Source organism: Dunckerocampus dactyliophorus, chromosome 10 (assembly GCF_027744805.1).
Source record: "Dunckerocampus dactyliophorus isolate RoL2022-P2 chromosome 10, RoL_Ddac_1.1, whole genome shotgun sequence".
NCBI classification, from domain to species: domain Eukaryota; kingdom Metazoa; phylum Chordata; class Actinopteri; order Syngnathiformes; family Syngnathidae; genus Dunckerocampus; species Dunckerocampus dactyliophorus.
Window position 1 is genome coordinate 19,480,329 of NC_072828.1, and position 23,093 is coordinate 19,503,421.

General features: G+C 40.0%; 1 protein-coding gene across 5 annotated transcripts in view; it reads right to left on the reverse strand.

Annotated features, from left to right (window-relative positions):
- Positions 1-23,093, reverse strand: part of bcar3 (BCAR3 adaptor protein, NSP family member) — a 70,080-nt gene that overhangs the window by 13,238 nt on the left and 33,749 nt on the right. For 4 of the 5 annotated variants that reach the window (XM_054790200.1, XM_054790203.1, XM_054790201.1 and 1 more), the window contains 2 exons: positions 22,154-22,196; positions 481-609 (listed from right to left, as the gene is read on the reverse strand). In XM_054790200.1, coding sequence (XP_054646175.1) covers positions 481-609; positions 22,154-22,196 — 172 coding nt within the window. Of the gene's footprint in view, positions 1-480; positions 610-11,642; positions 12,795-22,153; positions 22,197-23,093 lie in introns of those variants that run through there. The other variant, XM_054790205.1, reaches the window with a different exon arrangement.

The window sequence follows — 23,093 nt, forward strand, 5'->3', positions numbered from 1 at the left end:
TCTTATTGTTTGCTAAATTTGTGCATGAGTTTTTGAATTATACATTTTATATTTGCATTCTAAGTGAAAAGCAGTGTTCATTACATAATTTAGACATTTTTATACAATTTTTTAAAAATAAAATTTCCCGAATATTACACTCGGATATTACGTTTCTGAGTGATTTTAACAAACAAAAAACAAACGAAACCGAGGCAGGATAAATGAGATCTAAAGGTAAACACAAAAGTACGTAAAACGCTAAAAACTGGACTCCAAAGGGTTAAGGGGAACAGGACACTCACATTCTTGACCTCATCACAACTACATGCACATGGAATAAAGTAATTACTTTTCAAACACATCCTCTTTTTAAGATTATACCCCATTTATTATGACGAGGCCGCTAATCCTCCTTTAAGCTGCCTTCATCTACTGAGCGAGTTGAACAAGACTTCGACCAGGTTTTGAAGAGAGGGACTCTACTGACTGACGTTTTACCTGCCGGGGTATCGCTCCGTAGTACCAAGCGTGGCTCCTCGGCTCCTCACAGTTCATCTTAAGTTCTTCCTCCAGCTCTCTGCGAAGCTTCTCTGACGGACCGTCAAGGATGAACTGGTCCTGGGAAAACTGCAATAGATATACCACTATGAGGGTCGTTATTTTTAAACGGCTGCTAATTTACCTGAAGTCAGTGAAGAAGTCAGATCTTAAATTGCGAGCAAATCGAGGCACATTTTATGGTTGTGCTGTTTCATTTAATACATTATAAAATAATAAACACACACGGAAGACAGCTTGATTTCAGCACTTAAACGTTTGGATTGTACAGCAAAGAACAGAGAGCGCTGGTTGGAACCTGACAGGATGAAGAGTCAGCACAATAGCCTTCACCACTACACACAAACACCTTTAACACACCCTAAACACACACGCAACATGTTTTTATAATATACTGGGGACTGACAGGGACACTACTTTGAACTATAGATTCATGCATTATTTAAACACGCGAATCTATATCTATACTGTACAAGAAAACGTTTGAGTTAGATGTATCGTTTTGGTGGGGGTGCTCACACTTACATGGTAGCTTTTGGGTCTCTGCATGGTTTCCCACTTCTTCTGTACTGAAACAAGGTCGTCATAGCCAACACGCACAAACTGCCTCAATATCCCTGCAGCCCTCTTTCAGACACACACGTATGGCCTTTCTAACCTTCTAAGCACTCTCTCACTGCAGCTGTCCCCTGAGGGATTTTCTGTAGTTGCCCCACCTTCATTTTCCACCTACCGCTTCCTAATGCTGACCCCACCCAACTACTACCAGGACCTGTCCTCACACACGCCCTCACCTGACGCACATGTACACACCTGACGCACGCACACACAAACACGCACAGACCCTAAACATAAACTGTTGGATCTCTTACACAATCACTGTCAGTTATATGTGTAATAAGGTCAAAAAGGTTGTACTATGAGTCTTCTTTGTTTCATGGACATTCTATGGCAATAATATAACTGTATTTTTAATAACACTGCTCTGTTACCAATGGTTTATTGTGCAAAAAGAAAGGAACAACACACAGATTCTATGTCAATCGGTGACTTTCGGTACTGCAGATGTATATCAAGATCATTTAGTATAGTCTTCCTCGGTGTCAACGTGTACAAAAAGAAGCAAAACATAATTCGTAGTGATTCCCTGTGGTCGATAGCGCTAGTGCAAATATTCCCATTACTTCCACGACTGAATATAAATATGATATACCGTAAATATAGCAACAGCGTTGACTGCAGCTCGCAGGCAGAAGCACCTACTGTACATTTGGCCAGCTCAGATTCTACAGTAATTTGATTACATTCTACTTTACTTCTAAATGGAGCATCGTCCCTTGTGATCATTGGGAGTTAGTGCTAAGGGAGGGCGGCACTGCACATTTTGGTATCAACCTGATACCAAGTAACGACAGGACCGGTATTGCTGTTACTGATCATTTTTACTTGAAAATATAAGATTATTTCAGCAAAATAAAGTCAGTGGTGCAAAAGAACTAAACAAAAGCAAAACTTACTATTTGCTTTCATTCAATTTTTTTTTATGTTTTTTTTTGCCCTCCTGTGTCCAATAGCTTATTCCTTATTTATAACCAAAATAACAATATCAACAATGTAACAATATACAATATACCATAAAACAAAAAAAAAAAACACAGCTATTTGTGACAAGAACAGAAAAGCATCTATCTCATCGTACAAGTATACTGATACCACCCTTGGTATCGATATTTGGATTGCTCTGCCCACCCCTTGTTAGCACAGCAGCGAAAATAAACTGTTGGATGTTAAGAGTCATTTAAAAACTGCATATGTGCTGTCGGTCATTGTACGACCAAGCAGTGCCCAGACAAAGCATCGCTGCATTGATGACTCAGTCTCTGTGAAGAATGGATAGAAGTTCTTTTAGACTGGGACACTATAGACATATTGAGGTCAGGGAGTCCTTTAATCTTCTTTATTACGCGTGTAGGTGTGGTTTATTTGTTCATAGAACGCACACAGAACAATGAACAACTCCACTTCTCTCGCCTTTCGTTCCCCTCATCAGCACTTCGTCTTTCTGAGTGTTCTGTGTGTGTGTCTGTGTGTGTTTGTGTGGTTGTTCTTTTAATTACAGCTCCAAAGTAGCCGACCATGACACCAAAGAAAGTTGCAAGTAAAAGAACTTTGATAAAGAAGGTGAGAAACACTATTGAATATCAAAAAGAGAAGTCATAGTACAGTATGAAGGTAGCGTCTATTACAAAAGATTGTAATGTAAGGGTTTCATAGGTAACACAAGTTGCAGGGGGGAACAGTTTAAGGGAGACATAACGTAAGCTGGGCCATTGTGTGTAATGATGATTCATAATGATATGCTGGTCTGTGGACCACTTGTGCCATTTTTGGCCTTTTTACGTCTCTGTCCCTTGTAGTCATTGTGTCTCGTTGCCTTTGTAAAGTCATTAGAATAGACCCCACCTTGCTTTGAGTTTCCCCATATGTGCACGGGAATTAGTATCCTATTACAGCTTGTTTACGGGAAACAACAACATAAAGCCCCTGCACTGATTTTGTTTGTTTCCAGTTTCAAGTGTGGACACAGAGCAGCGTGGCGTGACATATTGCATGTTTCTGTGTGTGTTGGTACAGCAGTGGGAAGAACTACAGCAATGTCTTGTTCCCATGACAGGTTAAAAGAAGTTGAGAACCAAGCAACAACGAAATGGTGGATTTACATAAAATATTACAGTGGGGTCTCAGGAAGAGCTCGGTAAATCTTGGAGTGGAACCATTTAATGGAGCCTTTTTTCTCTTTTATTGGCACTGCACAGGGTCATGCACTCTGAGTGCACCTCCAATCTTGCATCTGCATTCATTTAGCTGTCCCGTCATACGGTATTATCAGAATTTCGATATATAACGGACAGTTGGCAATGAAACGCTTCTTGTCCCGACTTATCTTGGACACCTTCTGACTAAAGTAGTTTAACAACATGTAGTTCATGTTACTGAAAATGGCGGAGCAAGAAAACAAATAACAAAACAAACTGTAACATGTATTTTCTAGCATTTTAAATCCCACTGCTTTGTAAACAAGGCTCCATTCAGGCAAGAGAGGAAAGGCACAGTTGCTGACCTTTAATCACACTCTTGTATTCTAGTATACAACTCGCAAAAAGGTAGAGATAAGCGCAGCTGTTGTTAGAGGACGTTACGTGCGTTAAGTATTGAACGTGTTGGACATGTGCATTCAAAATTAGAGAAGCTCAAATTAAGTTCACCTGTAAATTTGAGTAAGTAGTATATTTTAGGTTCATCCTGGAATGTATCTGAAATATCCCTAATGTCTTGTATACTGGTAAGTACAGTATACCGTATGATGTCATCCTCAGAGAGCGATCGCATACACATGCATTGGTGACACTCGTGTGCGTGCTGTATGTTTGTGTGTGTCAGTGTTGAGAAGCCTGCCCCTTCCCGTCTTTCCTCAATGCTTTCAGATTGAATTAGATTCAATTAGAACATTTTAGATGATGACACATGAGGTCAGCCCACTTTTATAGATGAATCATTTTATTTCACTTATTCAATACCGAAAACGTAGTTATACGTTTTTATAAATTCGAACGCTATGTATGATTTTTGGGGGGGGGGGTTGCACGAGAGGCTAAAGGAGGTGCTGATGCAACTCGTCACCAATAGATTAGTCTTGAGAACAATTTTAATGCCATAAAAACGGCCACTAGGTGGCAGAAATGCATCATGAGAGGAAGGAGAAACACATGACAGGAAGGGGGAAGTCCTTGCAAACTGCATTCTACCGCTGTTTACTAAAGAACGGAAAAAGGTAGACACATCTTTCTTTTGGTAGTTTCCATGTTTATATAGCCATAGAACACAATATTCTGTGTGCCTTAAAAGAGCAGTGAAAATCGTCTAAAATGGCCGGTGCTGAAGAGGTTGTTTTTTGAAGTTAATAAAGTGATTTAAGGGCTATTGCTGAATCTTATCTAATCCTGTCCACCATCCATCCAATGTGTGTCTTGTTCAGGGTCACGTGGAAGCTGGAGCCTATCACAGCAGACAATGACAGTAACTAAAAATGTTTATATTTTAGTAATTTAGTACTAGAAGGCTCCGTGTATGTATAGCACATACTGTACTGTAGAAGGGCTGCCCATTGGGTCGATCGCAATCAAAGGTAGTGTGTGTGGGTCGATCGCATGTGTCACACATATCATAAACCTCACTTTGTAAATGTCACCTGACATCAGTCAGCTGACATTGAGCTCTCCTCCTGATTCGCTGTTGCCCCTCTATGGCAAAGTAAGTGGTCTCAGCCGTCAAGCGGAAATGCAACTTTGATCTTTGTTATTCAGATTAGAGACACACTAACTCAGCGGTAAGATGCTTACATCATAACAAAAGTTAGCCGTCCACTTGTAGCGGCTAGTCATGTACAAAAAAGTCAATTGTTTGATGGCTCTGCTTCGTGCCCTGAACGCCACTGTAGAAATGTGTACTTTCTACAATTTCATTTGTATTATTTCATGATTAACTGGAAAATGCGGCCATTGCTAAAACTTGTATAACATCTTGCCTTGATGGCTTTTTGAAGATAGTGAGCATGTTTGGGATGCTCTGGCTCGGCGTATACGTATTTGAGGAAAATGGTGGTAGATACTAACTGGTTTTCAGTTAAATTTGGATTTGATTTGAACACACTAGTCCACCAGCTATAACTTAGTGAGTAATACTGCACATTTCATTATGGGTTGACATTTTTGAGGTGTAGATCGCACTGTTGCTATGACAATGCAGTATTAGTCAGCATTAATAAGAGTCTAAAAGCTGCTTTTCCATTGGGTTCACTAGGGTAATTACTTGCATTTTAATTGTAATTCTTTACAATCTCCAACACACTGTAGTAAAGGTGATAATCCTCATCTCGACCAAATCCACCTTGTCTCATAATGTAAGTACTTAAGTAATACAGTGCCCCCTGAGTGCTCTGGAGGGAACCCTGGCCTGCATTTTTATGTCAAAGATCAACACAAGATCAAAAGTAAAGACCATGAACTTCTAAAAGTATGAAACAGGGAATTCTGGGTCCCATGAAAAAAAATCACCTCACAGACTGCCTACAGTGATACCGAGTGACATGTAATTGAACGCAGTGTTGCTCACCTTCTTCACTGGGACAGGAGGGGTAAAGTTGTGGAAAGAAAGGGCTGCTGCTGATTTGTCTGTTGTTAAATCAAGTAAAAGGGGGGAGGGACAAGTGATTTAATAATACATGCTAATCATTTATGTAAATGTCGTAGATGTATGGGGGTGGTCAGTCAATATGGAAGGCTATGTTTGATCAATGTGGATATTTAACTGTTACTACCAAATACAAGAGATTGTTTTCATCATTTTCTGACTATATAAAAAAAAAAATCCCAACAAGATAGAAAAACTATTTTACCTATTTATTGGGCCTCTGTCAATCAAGGGGGCTTGGAATTGTCATAACTTCCACCCTTTACTGCCCCCTGATGCTGGTTGGGAAGAGAGAATAAAAAAGAACAAATCGAAAAGATAATACAAAGGGTGTCCCCAAAGTTTGGATAATATAGTCAAAAATGCATATTTCAAAAAATGTTTTATTCCATTGGAATATTAATAAATAACACATTCAATGTGATTTTGAACATTTTTGATGGAAAGTGTCATACACTCTGCAAGTTCCTTTGTGTCCAGGCTATAATATTGTTGATACTACTACCAAAACCTTAATCCATTTTGCTTGCATATTACACAAGGTAACAATGTCCTCATCTTATTTTGTCAAATTGCATTAACAATGTTCAAGTTCAGGAAACAACAAAAACATATTTTTCCCACGGATGCCATGGCAGATAACCATCAACTTATGTTCTTGGTCCTCATCATCATTATCGTTAAAACAACAAGTCTATGGTTGGCTCTGTCTGTGTTACTTCCTCTTTTTCCTCATCTAGCTCTTCTTTCTGACAGGCGCCAAAGAATCCTGTGCTGCCTCTCCGATAGTTATCCACCCAACTGTCAGCGTTACTTATCTTATGATGGTAAAAGCTCTATTTCTTTCAAAAAGACTTACTGCAGAAACCTTTGGGTGCTGTCGTATTTTTTTACATTTTGATTTTAAAATTGAACATATCCATGGTGTGAGCTGGGTCTTTTGATGAGCAATCTCGTCATCATAAAAATGGCCCACCTTTCCTGTTTACACACAATTAAACGGATGTTTCTTCCTGTGTTAAATCCAAGAACCAGTAGATTGGCTGGCATGAGACATCCAACAAGGGGGCTAACCCTACTAAGGCTTTCAGACAGGCTAAGTCCTGTACTGCAAGCCCTCTTGGAGACCAGTCTAGTGAACTCAGTCTATTGTTCTCTTGTTCAACATTAAACCAGGAAGCCTTGCAAGCCTTGTTGGGTAATTACCGCAGTAAGACTTACTGTTTATTTCAGTCTGAATGCATGTTAATGCTACTGTCAAAGCCCATGGTTTTTATATTCCTATACAGTATTTCTGACCGTGTTCAATCAAATAGGATGTTGATTTAGCTTTAGGTTTAAAAGACATTCAGATCTGTTGAGTAGTAGAAAAGATTTGCTCCAAAAAGCCATACTGATTATCTGCACTGGGGGTTTGAGGGTTTTGCATTTTAAAGCTAAAATACTCAACAAAGAGGATTCTATTGACTAGTGAGAGAACCTCTTGTGAAGTGAAAATGTCTGCATAGAAAATAAACATACAATACCAATCCGCTAAGTCCCTGCTCACATTTGTTCACTGCGGCAGCAAAATAAGTCACAGGGGCCGTGGTAGTAAGTGCTGGTGCATAAAGGCCCTCTTTGGATAAATGGCGACATCCCAGACAAGCAGATGGCGGCAACATTAAAATGGGAACAGAGAACGGAAAAAACCTTAGGCTCTTTGGAAAGCAACTGGTAGCAGAGAAATACAGAGAAAGGGTGAATGCCACAGAAAGGAGGGAGTAGCTACCAAATATGATGAGGATAAGTGGGAGAGAATAAATTACTGATGTTTTGAAATATAAGGGATTTATAGACGTGTCGATCACAAACATGATAGGATCATTTTAATGTCGTTGAGGGCATATTAATTGGTAATTTAATCAAATTTGGTGGAAATGTATGCCTACGAAGTCGCATAAAACGTCAACATTTGAACCGTCGTCATGCCTATTAAGATTTAAGAGATTTATTTAGCTTTATTGATAGCAGTGATTAACTCAGTTCATTCCTACTTTCGTTTTTTCCAATGGTTGAAATAGTATTGACGAGGGGTGTCACAAGATATCGCATCACAAGTTCTCGCCAGATTAAAACGTGACAAGATTTCTTGTTCAGAAAAGCGTTGTCTTGTAGGCCCGGGACGCTAATTAATTAATCACACAATTAATGAAAAGTAACTTTGTGAAATTAATGAAAATGAATGTTTCCGGTGTCAATACATTACCTTGTGCATGCATGTTTGTTTTCGTCATCTCCCGCCTCCAAACAGGCAGGAAGAGAGTTCACGCCGTGCGTCGGTTTCAGCATCTTGGCGCGTTTGTTCCATAGAACAACGGCATTAACGGACCGAGCCCTTCTGTCAGTCATACCAGTAGCATACACACAGAGTGCAGAAGAGTGTAACGTGAGGGAAATGGAATTCGTCGATTGCAATATATTGTCATATATTTTCATTGTACTTTTCTTAAAAGTAATGTTAAAATCCCGTCTCGTCTCGTAGACCCGATCTCGTGCATCTCGGCTCATCTCGTGAACTGAGAATCTCGTGACACCCCTAGTATTGACATCCAAACAGCTTCCTAGAAATGATTTGTGTTCCATTTAGTGCTTATTACCTTGTTAGTGACAACAGAAAAGGCAAGGAATCTTTATGCTGTACGAGGAGGAGGTATTTGAAGTAATTACTATTAATTAACACCTGCACTGATCAGCAGTACCGACAGTTTTTGTTTTCGAGCATAATTTGCCATCCGTGTTTTGTCCACAGCTTGTCACCCTGCATGGAAGCAAAGTGTTGCTTCTCACTGAACTGACTTGAAGCGTGCATCTAGTCAGGGAACTGAGATGATAGCTTCCGAGAGCAAGTACAGAAAAAAAACAAGCGATCCGAGTTTTAAGATGACTGGCATCTATTGCGGGTAATGCTGAACAACAGATATACATTCAGCACTCCCCCTGACCAGTAAATAACTTATAAAGTAAATAACCTTTCCAACTAGTAGTGTTACTGGACGGACACAGTCAGGAGATAAGTGACAACCTCCTATCCAGCTGCCTCAGTGTTTTGTCCTCCACCAAAAGGTCTGCATAACTATTGGATAAAGTACTGTGACATTTCTGCAGACTTTTATATCACCCTCTGGATTAGCCATTAACTTTGGAGACCCTCTTAATCTGAAATACCAACTCCCTGCAGGACCAATTACATTCTCATTGGATGAAGCCTTGATGGACATTTAGTGGCAACTACTTACAGTACATTTCACACCAAGGTAATGAACACATTTGCAGTCAGTGGTATTATGGTCGGGTGAATGGTACTTTTCTGTTTTGTTTTTCCACATGTACTGTTAACTGCATATACACTGTGGTTGAACATTTCACAAATTCATCTTTTGTGATGAACATTTTGAATTGTTGTATTAAAATTTTTTATTTTTTTCCACATTACCTTTAAGCCTCATGTACAGTACAGTCGTCCCTCGTTTATCGTGGTTAATTGGTCCCAGACCCGACTGTATTAAGTGAATATCTGTGAGGTAGGATTCAATATAAATGAATGCAATATTTTCGTAGTTGGAGCATAGAAAACCCGTTTATGACTTTCTAAATACAATATTTACCTTTAGTAGAGCCCTGTACACATCAAATAACACCCCTATAGTCGTCTTTACACTTCTATTATTCTTTGTTTACAACACATTGTCAACACACTGTCAATGCAAGAGACCGCTGCTGCTAGCATAGCAACCTACCGCGCTAACTAGTTATCCTCTCCAATTTACTAATTCTAAACTTAAGAAAGTGTTTCAAATGGAGTGGGCAAGAAGGACAAAATAAGAAGCCAAAACCTTACCACTTCCACACGGAATGGGAGGAGAACTATGTCATGTTGTGACATGCCATGACTGACTACATGCAGTGTGAAGGTAATCTAATCTAATGTCATTTATCATTACTGACACCTAGTGGCCAGGCTAGATATCACTTGTTTTTTAATATTTTTGAAAAAATATCAGTATTAATATGCCACTGAAATATGCAACATGTGCTTCCAACTCCACGAAAACAGATAGTGGAACGTCTGATGTAGAAGAACTTCACCTTTGGTATAAACTAGAACAGAGACTGTGAGACAGACTGTCGTGCTCCAAACCCATGACCTCTGGCCTCACAATTGCTCTTCCGGATGAATGAACAAAATTCCTGTACCATTGCATCATATCCGTGACCAAAATCTTGTCGAAAGTCCTACCAGACTTGAGGAAGCTGTAAAGCAGGGGTGTCCCAACCTTTTTTAGGGAGGGCAACAAAAAAAATGAAAGTATGCAAGGACTACTTTGATATTTTAAACCAACACATGTAATGTAGACAGGCTAAGAAGTTATATACTGTATATTGCAAGAAAAAAATGCATCTCAGCTTTGTGATATAGGTGAAAAAGCGTATTACTAGTATGAACTTCGATCTTTGTTTTTTCAACTTTCTTCTTAAATCTTAGTAAATTTTCTTCTCCTAATGTTATGACTTTATTCCCACAGTGTTTTGACTTTATTCCCATAATATTGTAACTTTTTCTCCAACCTAGTTTTCCAAAAATTACAACTTTTTTTTGTTTTGTTTTTCATAATATTGCGATTTACAAAAAACAAACATTTTTTTTCAAAAATTTCAACTCTATGCTACTCAAATTACAGTATTTTTCCAAATCATATTTTGAGTTTATTCTCGTAAAATTGCAAGGTTTTTTCTCGTTAGAATACAACTTTTTTCTTTTAATATTTTGATTTTTTTGTCGTAAAATTACAGCTGTTTTTTTTCATTTAAATTTTCTTCTTGTAATTATGACTTTATTCCGATAATATTTTGGCCATATTTCCATAATATTATAACTTTTTCCTAGCCTAATCCTGTTTTCTTTTGACTTTTCAAAAAATAACATCTTTTTTTTTTAATATTTCAAGATTATACTGCTAAAATTATGTTATTTTTCATCATAATATTACATAATATTAATTTTATTCTCGTAAAATGACAACCTTTTCTCACTGGAATGTGCCGAGGCCCATTACAAAAACAGCCGCGGGCCGCAAATAGCTCCTAGGGCGCACTTTGGACACCCCTGCTGTAAAGAGACACTTCCAGGTGTCCTACTAGTCGTGCCCATCCAGTGTATTTGAACAATCTTAAAGGACACCGTGTAACTTTGGGTCGCTGCGCCACCGTCGGCTCCATCAAATCAAGCTAATGGCATTGGTACATTTCACTGACGTCATAAAGGGGGCATACCATCACACAAGTCAGCAATGAATCACCCTCACGAAGGCTATCACCTTCATCTTGGTACCTCGCTATGTACAACTATCTGCGTCTCACCCTTGCCATCACACACTGCCTTGTCTGTGTGCCAGCACTACTTATGGATAAAGCCACTCATGTATTTCACATACACACACACACACACGCAGTCAGACAGTTACACAGTTGCTCATTTATGCGGGTGTCTGGTCCGCATAATAAAAGCCCAGTGTTCAACTCACAGACAGAGTGAGGGAAAGAGGAGGACTATTCAGTTTGATTAGATTTTGTTCAGGCTGGAAGTGTCACCAGGCACTTTTGGGAGGCTTATTAAGACTGGCTTGTCTGTGGACGCTCCTTTAAACAACAACAGATTAGTACAGCACAGCCTGGTTAGTCTGTGTGAAATCAAATCTGCAAAATGCGATGACATTAACAACCTAAAACCAAACAGCATGTTCCCAACGGTCTGAAAACCAACACTACGCTCCCATCGACGACACATCCACACGCACGTGTGCATTTCTCACCTTTGCAGTGATGACGGAGTTCTTGTGGTAGAAGCAACACAGAGCTGCTGTCAGGCTCTTCAGGTTACATCGCTCTGACATTCTTAGCACGGTAACTTTTCTCCAGCGTCAAGACTCACAGAAGTAACCAAGCGATGCCTCCAGCGGGGGTGCCCCAGCTGTAAATAAGAGATGCGGTCGCCTTGACAACACAAAGTGATACAACTTCCCCCAAGTGAAGTGAAGGTCCAATGGCAACTCCCATTTGCCTCTTCCAAGAAAAACTAATTAGAGAAAGCACTTATCTTAAAAGGACTTACTATAACAAACATATCCAACAATAAGCGCCATGCGCCAGCATAGCAACTATTCCATATATCACTATGACCACCGGCTCTGTCCTCCACAGTCTCCTGCAGAGTGAACCCTCCACTGCGCTGCCCCTTGCCTCCTTTTCCATACTCCACCCTGATGTCCATGTATGGGCGTGAGAAAGAGCCACGTGGTCTAATTTGAGCCAATCACATGTGAGACTGTTGAGAGAGCCCCAAAGGCAAACTTGCTGGCTTTCTCTCTCTCTGCTTGCCGTAAGGACACATGGGTGATGGTGGATGGAGAAATCAATGCACAAATGATTGTTTCTCACCTACTTTGCATATCAGGGTTAACCTTCAGGATCTAGAACAGGGTTTGTCAGCCATGCCTTGTTGTGCTATTTTTACTGTATTATCAGTGACCTCACTTTTGGCCATCCTTTTTTCCATAGTGTGTGTTTATTTCCTTTACACAACAGCAGTACATCAGTAATATGTCTCAGTCCCTCCCACATCTGCTAATTTCTTTCCCATGGTGTTCGCCCAGCTATATTTTCATCCATGAATTATGGTTTTACTCAGTTCATGTTGGGTTCTCATTGAAAAACATTGTTAGTTGTCACACTGTGGTGGTCAGCTGGGTTCTCTATTTTTGTATGTATTTTTTTATAGTCCAGTGACTTTTGCCTCTGTTTTTTTTTTCCGGCCCGCACTCCTGGCTGTTTTTATTGGTTCCCGGGGAACCCAGCAACAATCTGCCAAAATAGTGATGATTTCATTAAAATGATTTTGGCTGACAATGTCGTAATGGGAGAATGGAGCGCAGGAGAACCTTTTATAAGACACTTATTAAACAACAATACTAGGCAATTCTAAATTAGATATTCTGCACAGGTTCTGGACATTATTGTGTCAGTGGAAGCTGAAACAGGGACTTAGTTCTAGTTCACATATACAACGACCTTTTCCAATAATACTGCTGCCAGATATGAACAGCAACGATGTAAGGGTATTTTAAAGGCTATTTTTTCCCACCCGAGTGTTTTTATTATCTTCTCTAAGCATGAAGAGAAAAAAAGTCAACTTCATTTTTTTTGAAAAACATACATTTTTCAATGTATGAGTAAAAACTAAAATTAGTTTTTAATGCTCTTTAACCATGTCTTCACATACTATATTTTAACATTTCCAAATACTGTTAAATGTATTGCAACAACATCGAGCCTCCTGACTTAAAAAAAAAAACATACTGTTATCATGATAGGACGGGTATCCTAATTAAAACTAAATTTACATTCTAATAAGGTAATTTAATTGATTTGCGTAAAGTATTTTCAAACACAACAAAGTTGCAGCAACACTGTAAAATACAGTCAAAATATATTGTTTTATTTTATTTTATTAAATTTACTGAATCAGCACATTTTAATATTTGTGATTTTCAAAATAAAGGATTTTTATGTTCTCTATACGCGGCATTATGAATCACACTCACCGATCTTTTTTGCAGTACATTACGGAGTGAAGGTTGCTTTTATAATTATTGCCCCATACCTCATACCAAAGAACAGTAAAGAGTGTGGAGTGATTTTTGATCAAGAACTAATTTTGCTTTATTCAATATTGAATCAATTGCTAAAACAGTAAACCCTATTGTCTGAGCCAAAACGCTCCATTGCCTGAACCAACGGACTGAATCGGCCACTCTTTCGGCAAAACCATCAGCGCTTTTCACCCGGTCAGACACAACTTGCCAACACATTTCCATTGTGATGCACCTGTGTTGCATAATGGTGAGCACAGGTGGCAAACGTCAAACACAAGTAAAGCACAGGTGTCACTGGGTGAACACAACAACTCAAAATTGATCACACCTGTGGCTAATGATGTGAGGGAACGTATATAAGCCAGTTCAGAGAGCACCGCAATGGATAGAAATGTGAGAGGAGTTTGTGTGAGAGGTGGTCAGCAAAGACAACGATTAGCATCCTGTCTATGTTGTTTGGGACAATGTGAGTTTTCACAGAGGCCTCCAGGTTAGAGAGTGGTTCAATATGAACAAAGGTTTTATCAATCACCATACTCCCATTTCCTGTACCCCATTAAAGAATTGTGCTCCTCATGGCGGTGGAAGGTACAGTGGGTTGCAAAAGTATTCATACCCATGAGCAACACTCAATTTCTCGGCACAGAACAAAGGAAACGTGCGTTTCTCCTGTTTGCATGAAAGGAAATAGCACAAACATGACAATGTATCACTGTTTTTGTTCAGAAGCACTCTTTACTACAGATAAATTGCATAATCTGTATTTCACTGTTGCAAAAGTATTCACACCAAGTCATCAAGTGATAGTCAGTACTTGGTTGCAGCTCCTTCGGCAGTAATAACAGCTTCCAATCACGTTGGATAGCCAGCAATGAGTTTTGCGCAATGTTGTTTGGACAGTTTCGCCCACTCCTCTTTGCAATACCGCTCCAGCTGAGTCAGGTTCCCTGGTGATCTTCGGTGGATGGTAATCTTCAGATCCCGCCACAGGTTTTCTATTAGGTTGGGATCCGGGCTCTGACTTGGCCAGTCTAAAAGCTTCACTTTCTTCTTCCTGAGCCATTCTTGTGTCACTTGAGCTGGATGTTTTGGATCATTATCCTGCTGAAAGATAAACCTCCTACCAAAGTTCAGGCTTTTTGCAGACTTGAAGAGGTTCTTCTCCAGGATGTCAATGTATTTCGCACTATTCATAGTCCCTTGTACACGGACAAGCTCACCATGGCCGGAGGAAGAGAAACAGCCCCATAGCATGATGTTCCCACCTCCATGTTTCACAGTAGGGATGGCATGAGCCGGATCATCAGCTGTGTTGGCTTTGCGCCAAACATACTTCCTAGTGTTCAGGCCAAAAAGTTAAATTTTTGTTTCATCTGACCAGATCACTCTTTCCCACATCGCTGAAGTTTCTTTCAGATGTGTGGTAGCATACTGCAGATGTTGTTTCTTCAGGTATGGCTTCTTCTTTGCAACACGCCCATAGAGATCTTCCTTGTGTAAAGTGCGGGATATAGTAGACTTCTGTCCATTAGTCCCCTTCAAGAGTTACGGAGGGGTTTGCTCTTGCTTACCTGAACAGTTTCCTCTTGCCTTTTGCCGTGATCTTGGAGGGACACCCTGTTCTTCGGAGGTTCACAGTGGTGCCATGGCGCTTCCACTTCTGGACCAGTGATGCAACAGTACTTTTTGGCACATTGAGTGAACTTGCAAAGGCTGCATAGCTTTGTCCATCTCTATGCTTCTCTAGAAGTTTCTTTCTGAGGTCTTCTGACAGCTCCTTCGATTTCATGACTGTTGTCTGCTGACAAGCATAGGACGACTGTGGACAGGTGACTATTGGGCACAATTTATAGGGAGTAATGAAGCCTATACGAGTCACAAGTGTTTAAATGCAGGCTTGTGACACTGTGATGCAATAGTATTTGGTGTGCAATCATTTTCGATTAAAAAATGACAACTTTGGTGCAATGGCATGAATACCTTTGCAACAATGAAATACAGACTTATGCAATCTATCCGTAGTAAAGAGTGCTTATGAACAAAAACAGTGGTGGATTGTCATGTTTGTGCTATTTCCTTTCATGCAAACAGGAGAAACACACTTTTCTTTTGTTCTGTGCTGAGAAATTGAGTGTTGCTCATGGGTATGAATACTTTTGCAACCCACTGTATATGAACGCCAACCTTACACCAGGATAAATATCCTGCAAGCCATGAAACTAGCCTAGGCTTTTCCCCCCGTTCCCTGGCCAGACAAAATGTGGCCTGTGATGTGGATGAAGTCCTGTGGCCTGACCCAGTACAGAGAAACGATGCTGTGGCTGAGTAATGCACTTCTCATTTGTACATTTTTGTACTTCATTTTTACGTAGACTTACTGTATACAAGTGCTAAATGCACAGGTTTTTGTTTTGCAACATGCATTTAGCCTACAGTGAACAGTAAACATTTACTTCTACAGCTTCATGTCCTGAGAATTGTGTTTTCTATTTTTGTCTTCAGTGACGGTTCAGTCGTGTGGTTAATTTGGATTGACTCGGGGCACAATTTGACAACATAGTTCAGTTTTGAGGTGAACGTTTGGTTTTGGAAGAGGAGTCTGGGGTTTTGTGAATGAAGCTTGAAATTTGGGTTTTGTGTTCACAGTTTAGAGAAAAGGAGAGCAACCTTCGAGAAATGTGTCTTAGCAATCAAGAAAAACTGTAATCCAACCCTCAAACATTCTAAACCTTGACTTTGGAGATCGATATAAGCAACTTATTAACACATTTTTGCTTTTTTTCATTATGCATTCTACAATGTTGTCGATAACAAATGACATATTCTTCACCATTTTGTAGTTCAGATGTTTGTCCACGGCCCGCACGGTGGTCTAGTGGTTAGCATGTTGGCTACACAGTCACAGTCTGGAGATCGGGTTCGAATCTCCTTTGGGAATTTTGTGTGTGGAGTTTGCATGTTTTCTCCGGGTGCTCCGGTTTCCTCCCACATTCCAAAAACATGCATGTTAGGTTAATTGGCGACTCTAAATTGTCCATAGGTATGAATGTGAGTGCGAATGGTTGTTTGTCTATACGTGCCCTGCGATTGGCTGGCGACCAATCCAGGGTGTACCCCATGGTCACACCCCCTCCACTTGGATGATTCCGGTTTATACAGGTCATTTCATATCCTTCCAGCACAAAGTCCACACCTTTGTTAGCATTAATACAAGTTTCTGAGACTGTGATTACTTTGAAGGGTTCCTTGAATTGGTTCAAATATTGTTTGGTGTTGTGAAAGTTGTTAAAGGTGGAGGGCCGGTAGCGTACACACGGAGTGCAGAAGAGTGTAACACAGTAGACATTATATTATATATATTGTCATATTTTTTCATTGTACTTTTCTTAAAAGTAAAGTTAAAATCTTGTCTTGTCTCGTAGACTCAATCTCCTGTATCGTCTCGTCTCGTGAGTTGAGCGTATTGTCTCACCCCTGCCAGCGGATACATGATGTCCAATTTAGTGGACACATGATTATTCAAAACGTCCTCAGATCACAAATGAATATTTTAAGGATATTACTCCTTGTTGCTTGATGTTCCTATACTTTTACCTGCAAGGGTCACCCAGATTGACCTCCCCTGCTCTGCACTTCTGTCAACCATCTTTTTTTTTTTAGCACTTACAGTACAACAGCTGACCAAAGGTGGCAGTGTATGGCATGACACGCTCGTGTCCACTGTAGCGACTGTTGCACAACTTTGAAACGAAGACTCATGCATACAGTCGTCCCTCGCTACGTCACGGTTCGGATATCGCTCCGTCATTCTATCGCTTTTTTTTTTCAAAAATGGATTCATTAATAAATCTGTTTCATGGTTGACAATGGCCAATGCTTATAATCAAGAAATGAATCAATCAGGGGTGGGGCAAAGCCCCTTAGTCCCACGGGATTTCTATTTTTCGTCTAACCAACATATCTTGAACAATTATATGCTTCCATCTTTGCGGGAACAGCTTGGGCAAGGCCCTTTTCAGCTCCAGCATGACTTTGCCACAGTGAACAAAGCAAGGTCTATAAAGGCATGCTTGGATGAGTTGAGTGTGGAAGAACTCAAGAGCCTTGATATCAGCTGCTTTGGAATGAACTCGAACAGAGATGGTACGATCTTGTGTATATAAACCCTGGTAGCATGATGGTGTAACTGAGTAACACACACGCATACATCAGCAATTGCAAAAAAACAGAGTAGGGGTGACACCCCAGCAGTTAAAAGAATATTCTTCCACAGTAATTACAACGTAGGCTCCCCGAGGATCCATGGAGGAAATACATGTTGAATGTTCCCGAGGGCAACACACACACATACACAGCATTGCCAACCACAGCGGCCCCAAATCACCAGCTAGGATAAATGTCCACCTTAAAATACACGCATCCGTCATTCCAGGAATGCTCTTGAAAACAACGAGGGGCAGGAAATGGTATTCTAAACTCTTTTGAGGTTCGATATCTTCTATTTCTATTTACTTGTTGTTTTTGAAAACAGACTAAAAGATGGCAAAAAAAAAAAGTCAGCATCAGCTTTTTTGAAAATAGCACACATTATCATTATATGAATTTATTGTAAGCATGTAGCGCTGCACACAGAAAGCAGCTTTGTTAAGCCGGTGTTACATTTGCACGCGCTCTGATAAGATTCCACTGTTTTTTTAATAGTTGTTGTGAAAGAGAGTTTCATGTCACATTCTCTCCTGGTCCTTCGCTAGGAGAGGCCCTTCGATAAGGCTCTTTACCCTAGCATCGACTACCGTGGGCTGAACAAAATTGCAGTCGTTCCTCGTTTATCGCAGTTAACTGGTTCCAGACCCAACCGAGATAAGTGAATTTCCACGAAGTAGGCTCTTCAATATGAATAAACCTAATATTTTTGTAGTTAGAGCATAGAAAACCTGTTTGCCATTATTGGAGACCTTTAGACATGAAATAACACCTCTGTAGTCACCTGTACACTTCAAACGGGACTTGTGTGAACATGGGCCAATACGAACCTGGACTATCCGCCAACTGTTGCTGAAGTCCGACGCCATTCCAACGTTACTTGGTCGTGTTGAAGAGTCAGAAGAGCAAGCTGTAAGTAACAATTTATCAGTGTCCAAACTGTGTTTATTTTGTGTAAGTAATCGGACAAAAGGGGTTCGGCAGCTGTCCGGAAGCCCTCGGGAGCGCTTGGAAGTGTGACCAATCACAGCAGAGTAGGCTCGACGGGACGCGTACCCAGAGGGAGGGCCGGGGGTGGAGTGCGGCCCACGGCTGTTTTTTATTGGCTTTTCCTTGTCATTTAAGTAGCTTGAAGTAGAAATATTAAAGAAAGACATTATGAAATAATATTGTAGTAATACATGAAAAACAAACAAATCAACCAATAAAGTTTCAATTTTTTTAGAAAACTAGGTTGCAGGAAAAACTGAAAAAAAATGATGTTACGAGAATAAAGTCAAAATATTATGGGAATAAAGTCAGAATTGCAAGATGAAAATTTCCAAGAAGAAAGTTGAAATAGTTGGAAAATGACAAAAAACAAACAAACAACAGAATAAAAAAAACAGCTGTAATTTTACAAGAATGAAGTCAAATTATTAAGAAAAAAAAGTTATATTCTAAGAAAAAAACTCACAATTGTATGATAATAAACTTAACTTAATAAACTTAAAATAAAAGAAAAATAATGGAATTGGGGTATAAAAATATATACATTATTTTTATTTAGTCATAATATTATGAGAAATAAAGAAAAACATGTTTTTTTAAATTTTATTAAAATGAGAAGTCTTGGAACAGTAAAAATGGGAAAAAAGAACAATGACCAAAGTTCATACTAATAATATTCATACTAATAATTTTTTGACTTACTGTATATCACAAAGCTGAGATGCCATTTTTCTTGAAATACATATAACTTCTTAGCATATCGACACGTGTTGCTTTACAAAATATCAAAGTGGCTCGCATCCTTTTATTGATCGGTATGTTGCCCTCAGTGGAAAAAGGCTGCTTTAGATAGAGTTCGCAACGGTTGTTGCTTAATCATAATTCTCATAATTCTCTGTTTATTGGACCGTCTTCATACTGGTGATCAAGCCCGTATATTTTCTACTTCTAACAACACATGCAACGAGCATTGGTCAGCCACTGACCCTTGTCAACACTGAGTTTAAATGGTGACTGCTTATCAGTCGAGTGTGACCCTGGTGTCCGTATTGATCTTTGACTCCAACTAATCTTCTGGTCATGAGATTATCAGTGAAGGGAGTTTAAAAAGTCTGGTCTGAACATGGATATATGGATTCCACTCGGGGGACTAAAGAGATGAGACTGTTTTGACAACCATATGAGATCACCCATAGGATTCTAAAGCAACTGATGTTGCTGAGATGTTGGCCAGCTGCTGAGAGGCTGACAAACTCACTGATTGATTGGCTGTCATGCAAACTAACACACCCGCAGTTAGGTTGATGAAGCGTAAAGCGGCTCGATGCTTGTTAGCGAAGCTCATGCTGGCTCTCTGACAGGACGGTATGATGATCCTGATGAGGCCCCACTATGGTTTGGACTGACTCAAACTGGCTTGATGACAGTTCGGGTCTCTCATAGTCACCTCAGTCTCTCCTGTTTCACCACAAGGGGGCAGCATAGTTCAAATTCTGCAGCATAATGTACACAAGCCTAACAGCAGTTTTTTTTTTTTTTTTTTTGGTACTAGTGACTAACTTAATGAATGGAGACATGGAATTAACCCAACAAATTGTATATTGATGCTGTAAATATCACCAATGATATATTTATTATGTCAAAACAGAAGTGTTCCACAGGCTTCTGTTTGAAGGCAAGCCAAGACCACACTCAAAGTTCTCTCCTCAGGCGGAGGAAAGTTGCTTTTTTTACTTCAGAGGGAGTGGAAGTGAAAGAGGGCATGTTTTCAAGAAGGCAAAGAGGAAAAAAAAAAGAGTAACACAAGTGTATTTTCCTTTCTCACATGTTTTACTGTTCACTGTGTTGTGCTTCCTAATGAACCACCCTGCACACTTAAGACGGTCCTCACTTCATGACAACGCACGCCTGGCTGACTGACAATGAATGCACTCTTGACCTTATCACCGGAAATGGGACGTAAAAACACCTGTGCCAGTTATGCTCTTTTAAAAAAAAAAAAAAATTATCTGCAGTGGAAGTGCAAACACACCTGGAATTCTGGCTGACAGCTATGCTTTCACACCTATTATATAAGCTCCAGGATACAGTAGTTCCATGTGCGGTCAGGGCACACATGGTCAGCATTCACTGTTGACTCTTGCTCACAGGCCTAATTCGGCCCACAAAACACCAGAACTGTTTGTGCGTGTGCATATTGTATGCATGCGTGCGAGTGGGTTCTTGTGAGAAAGACTGAGTTTGCTTTTCACACTGAGGTGTCAGCATCCGAACGTCTGCGCTGAGAGATGGAAGAAAAACACGCTGGATGGACGCACACGGGGGAGATAACAAAATATCTATTTTTTTTAACGAACAATTACGAATTAAATTGCATAAAAACTGTCGCAAATGTTTGTTCCCGAGTAAAATACTTTGCGTACATGGCTGCCCTTCACAGAGAGACGACCGGCAATTTGGTTACGATAGGCTGTACATTCAATGATGGCTAGTTAGTAGCTAAACTTTGCCAAATCATTATCATCATCTGCCAACAAACATAACTAATGCGCGCGTGTTTGATGCGGGGTGTGGCTTACGAACTCAAAGCAGGAAGAGGCGGGATATAATACTTGTAGTACGTACGAATGTTAGCGCCCCCTAGTGGAACCTGCTGCATACAGTCCCTTTTTATGCACTTTTTTTTTTTTACAGTTTTTGAGGCAAATCCTTACTTAGTCAGTTTATTTTTGTCTCTCCAATGTAATAAACAGGAAGGTTGGATATCAGTCATTGTTTATAGTGTTTTGATGTTTGTGTGTTTATTATTACAAATCCACGATATCTATGACGTTGAGACCGCCGTGAAACACAGACAGACATTAACAAAAGCATAAACAGTGATGTGAATTTAACATAATGATACTGCACAGCAAAGCCGGGACCCAGGTGGTGTACAGGCACATTTATGTTACGTGACAATGTGAGTAGTGGTGGTGGTCAGTAGCACTTAGAAGCGCATCAGTCACCTAATTGGATTAACTTTCCTCATGAATGATGTTTTGTTTTTGCCACCTGTAGCGGCTACAGGTGGCAAAAACATCAGCGGCTTAAAGTCACTTTTTAACTTTTTGTGGTCACCTTTGTAAGATTTATACGCAATGTTTTCACCTTCAGTTAACCTCGCCAATATTGCTCATTCAGTGCAGACTGTTACAGATGGGAGGAATGTCTGAGGTTTGAAAAAGAGTACAACCAATGTGACTCATGCTGCAAGCACTACAGGAGCGTTTCCTTGCAGCGTGCAGAAATACACTCCATTCTTACGGCTGGAGTGTGTTTTTATCTTTGTACAGACAGTCCCTAGGAGGCTTACAAATATGTTCACTTACGTCGACGTAATGTGATATGTGTGCACGTTTGTGTATTTGCACACAGTTCTACAGAATAAAAAAAAAGATTGGGATGCTAAAACAGTACTGTGCTGAAGTTGGACCTACCTTGACGTAGTCCACCGTGGCATCCAGACTAGCTGCTGGCTCCCTGGGGAACACAGACAGAGAAAAGGTCCGATTGAGTGAGCACATCTTGTCCTTAACGGTGGCTTTGACGCCAATTAACTGTCCTAAAAACAGTCTCTAGTTCTGACTGCAGCTAGCCAGTTATGACTGGAGAGGATGCTTCTCAAACAAGGAGAGGTTCACACGTCCGAATAGGCATCGTTGGTGTCTAGTTTAGCAAAACAAAAACAACAAAAATGATAGTCCAAATAGGTTAGTGTGTCAGGGATAGCATACAACATGAAACTGAAGTAGAACCTCACACTCAGCTGCTTCTAACTCAAGTGTGCGGGTCCCATTCCACTTTCTCTCTTTCAGTAAACGTGTTCCCTCCCTTTCTCCCCCATCATAACACACATCACAGCCACACGCCTACCCTTCTGAGTCCACTGACAAAGTCACACAGAGGCTACAACACACACACACACACACACACACACACACAACAATACACACATGTATTGACTGCTTATTACTTCTTTAGCGGCATCAAAATATCAAATACATATTGTATATTAATATATGACATATATTTGTTATCTTTTAATATACTGATATACTTTTTTCTCATAAAATAGGCCGTTTTTCTGCAGAAAACACACCCCATTCACCCAAAATCAGTAATACTTTTTAAAAACGTTATCACACATACAATTCTATGTCTTTATGTTTCACTGATAATGTTTTTTCATCAAGTTTTGCAATTTCACACTTTGTTCGGTGGCCCTTGAAAGCACCATAGTTGCTGTTAAATGCAAAAGTGAAAAGTGAAAACATATACACTGTATAGTTTGTACAACTGCATGTGTACTGCGGGCTGTCGCCTCTTAATTTATGTGTTTGTGATGAAGACGCTCGCATCCACGCATCCATCTTGTTT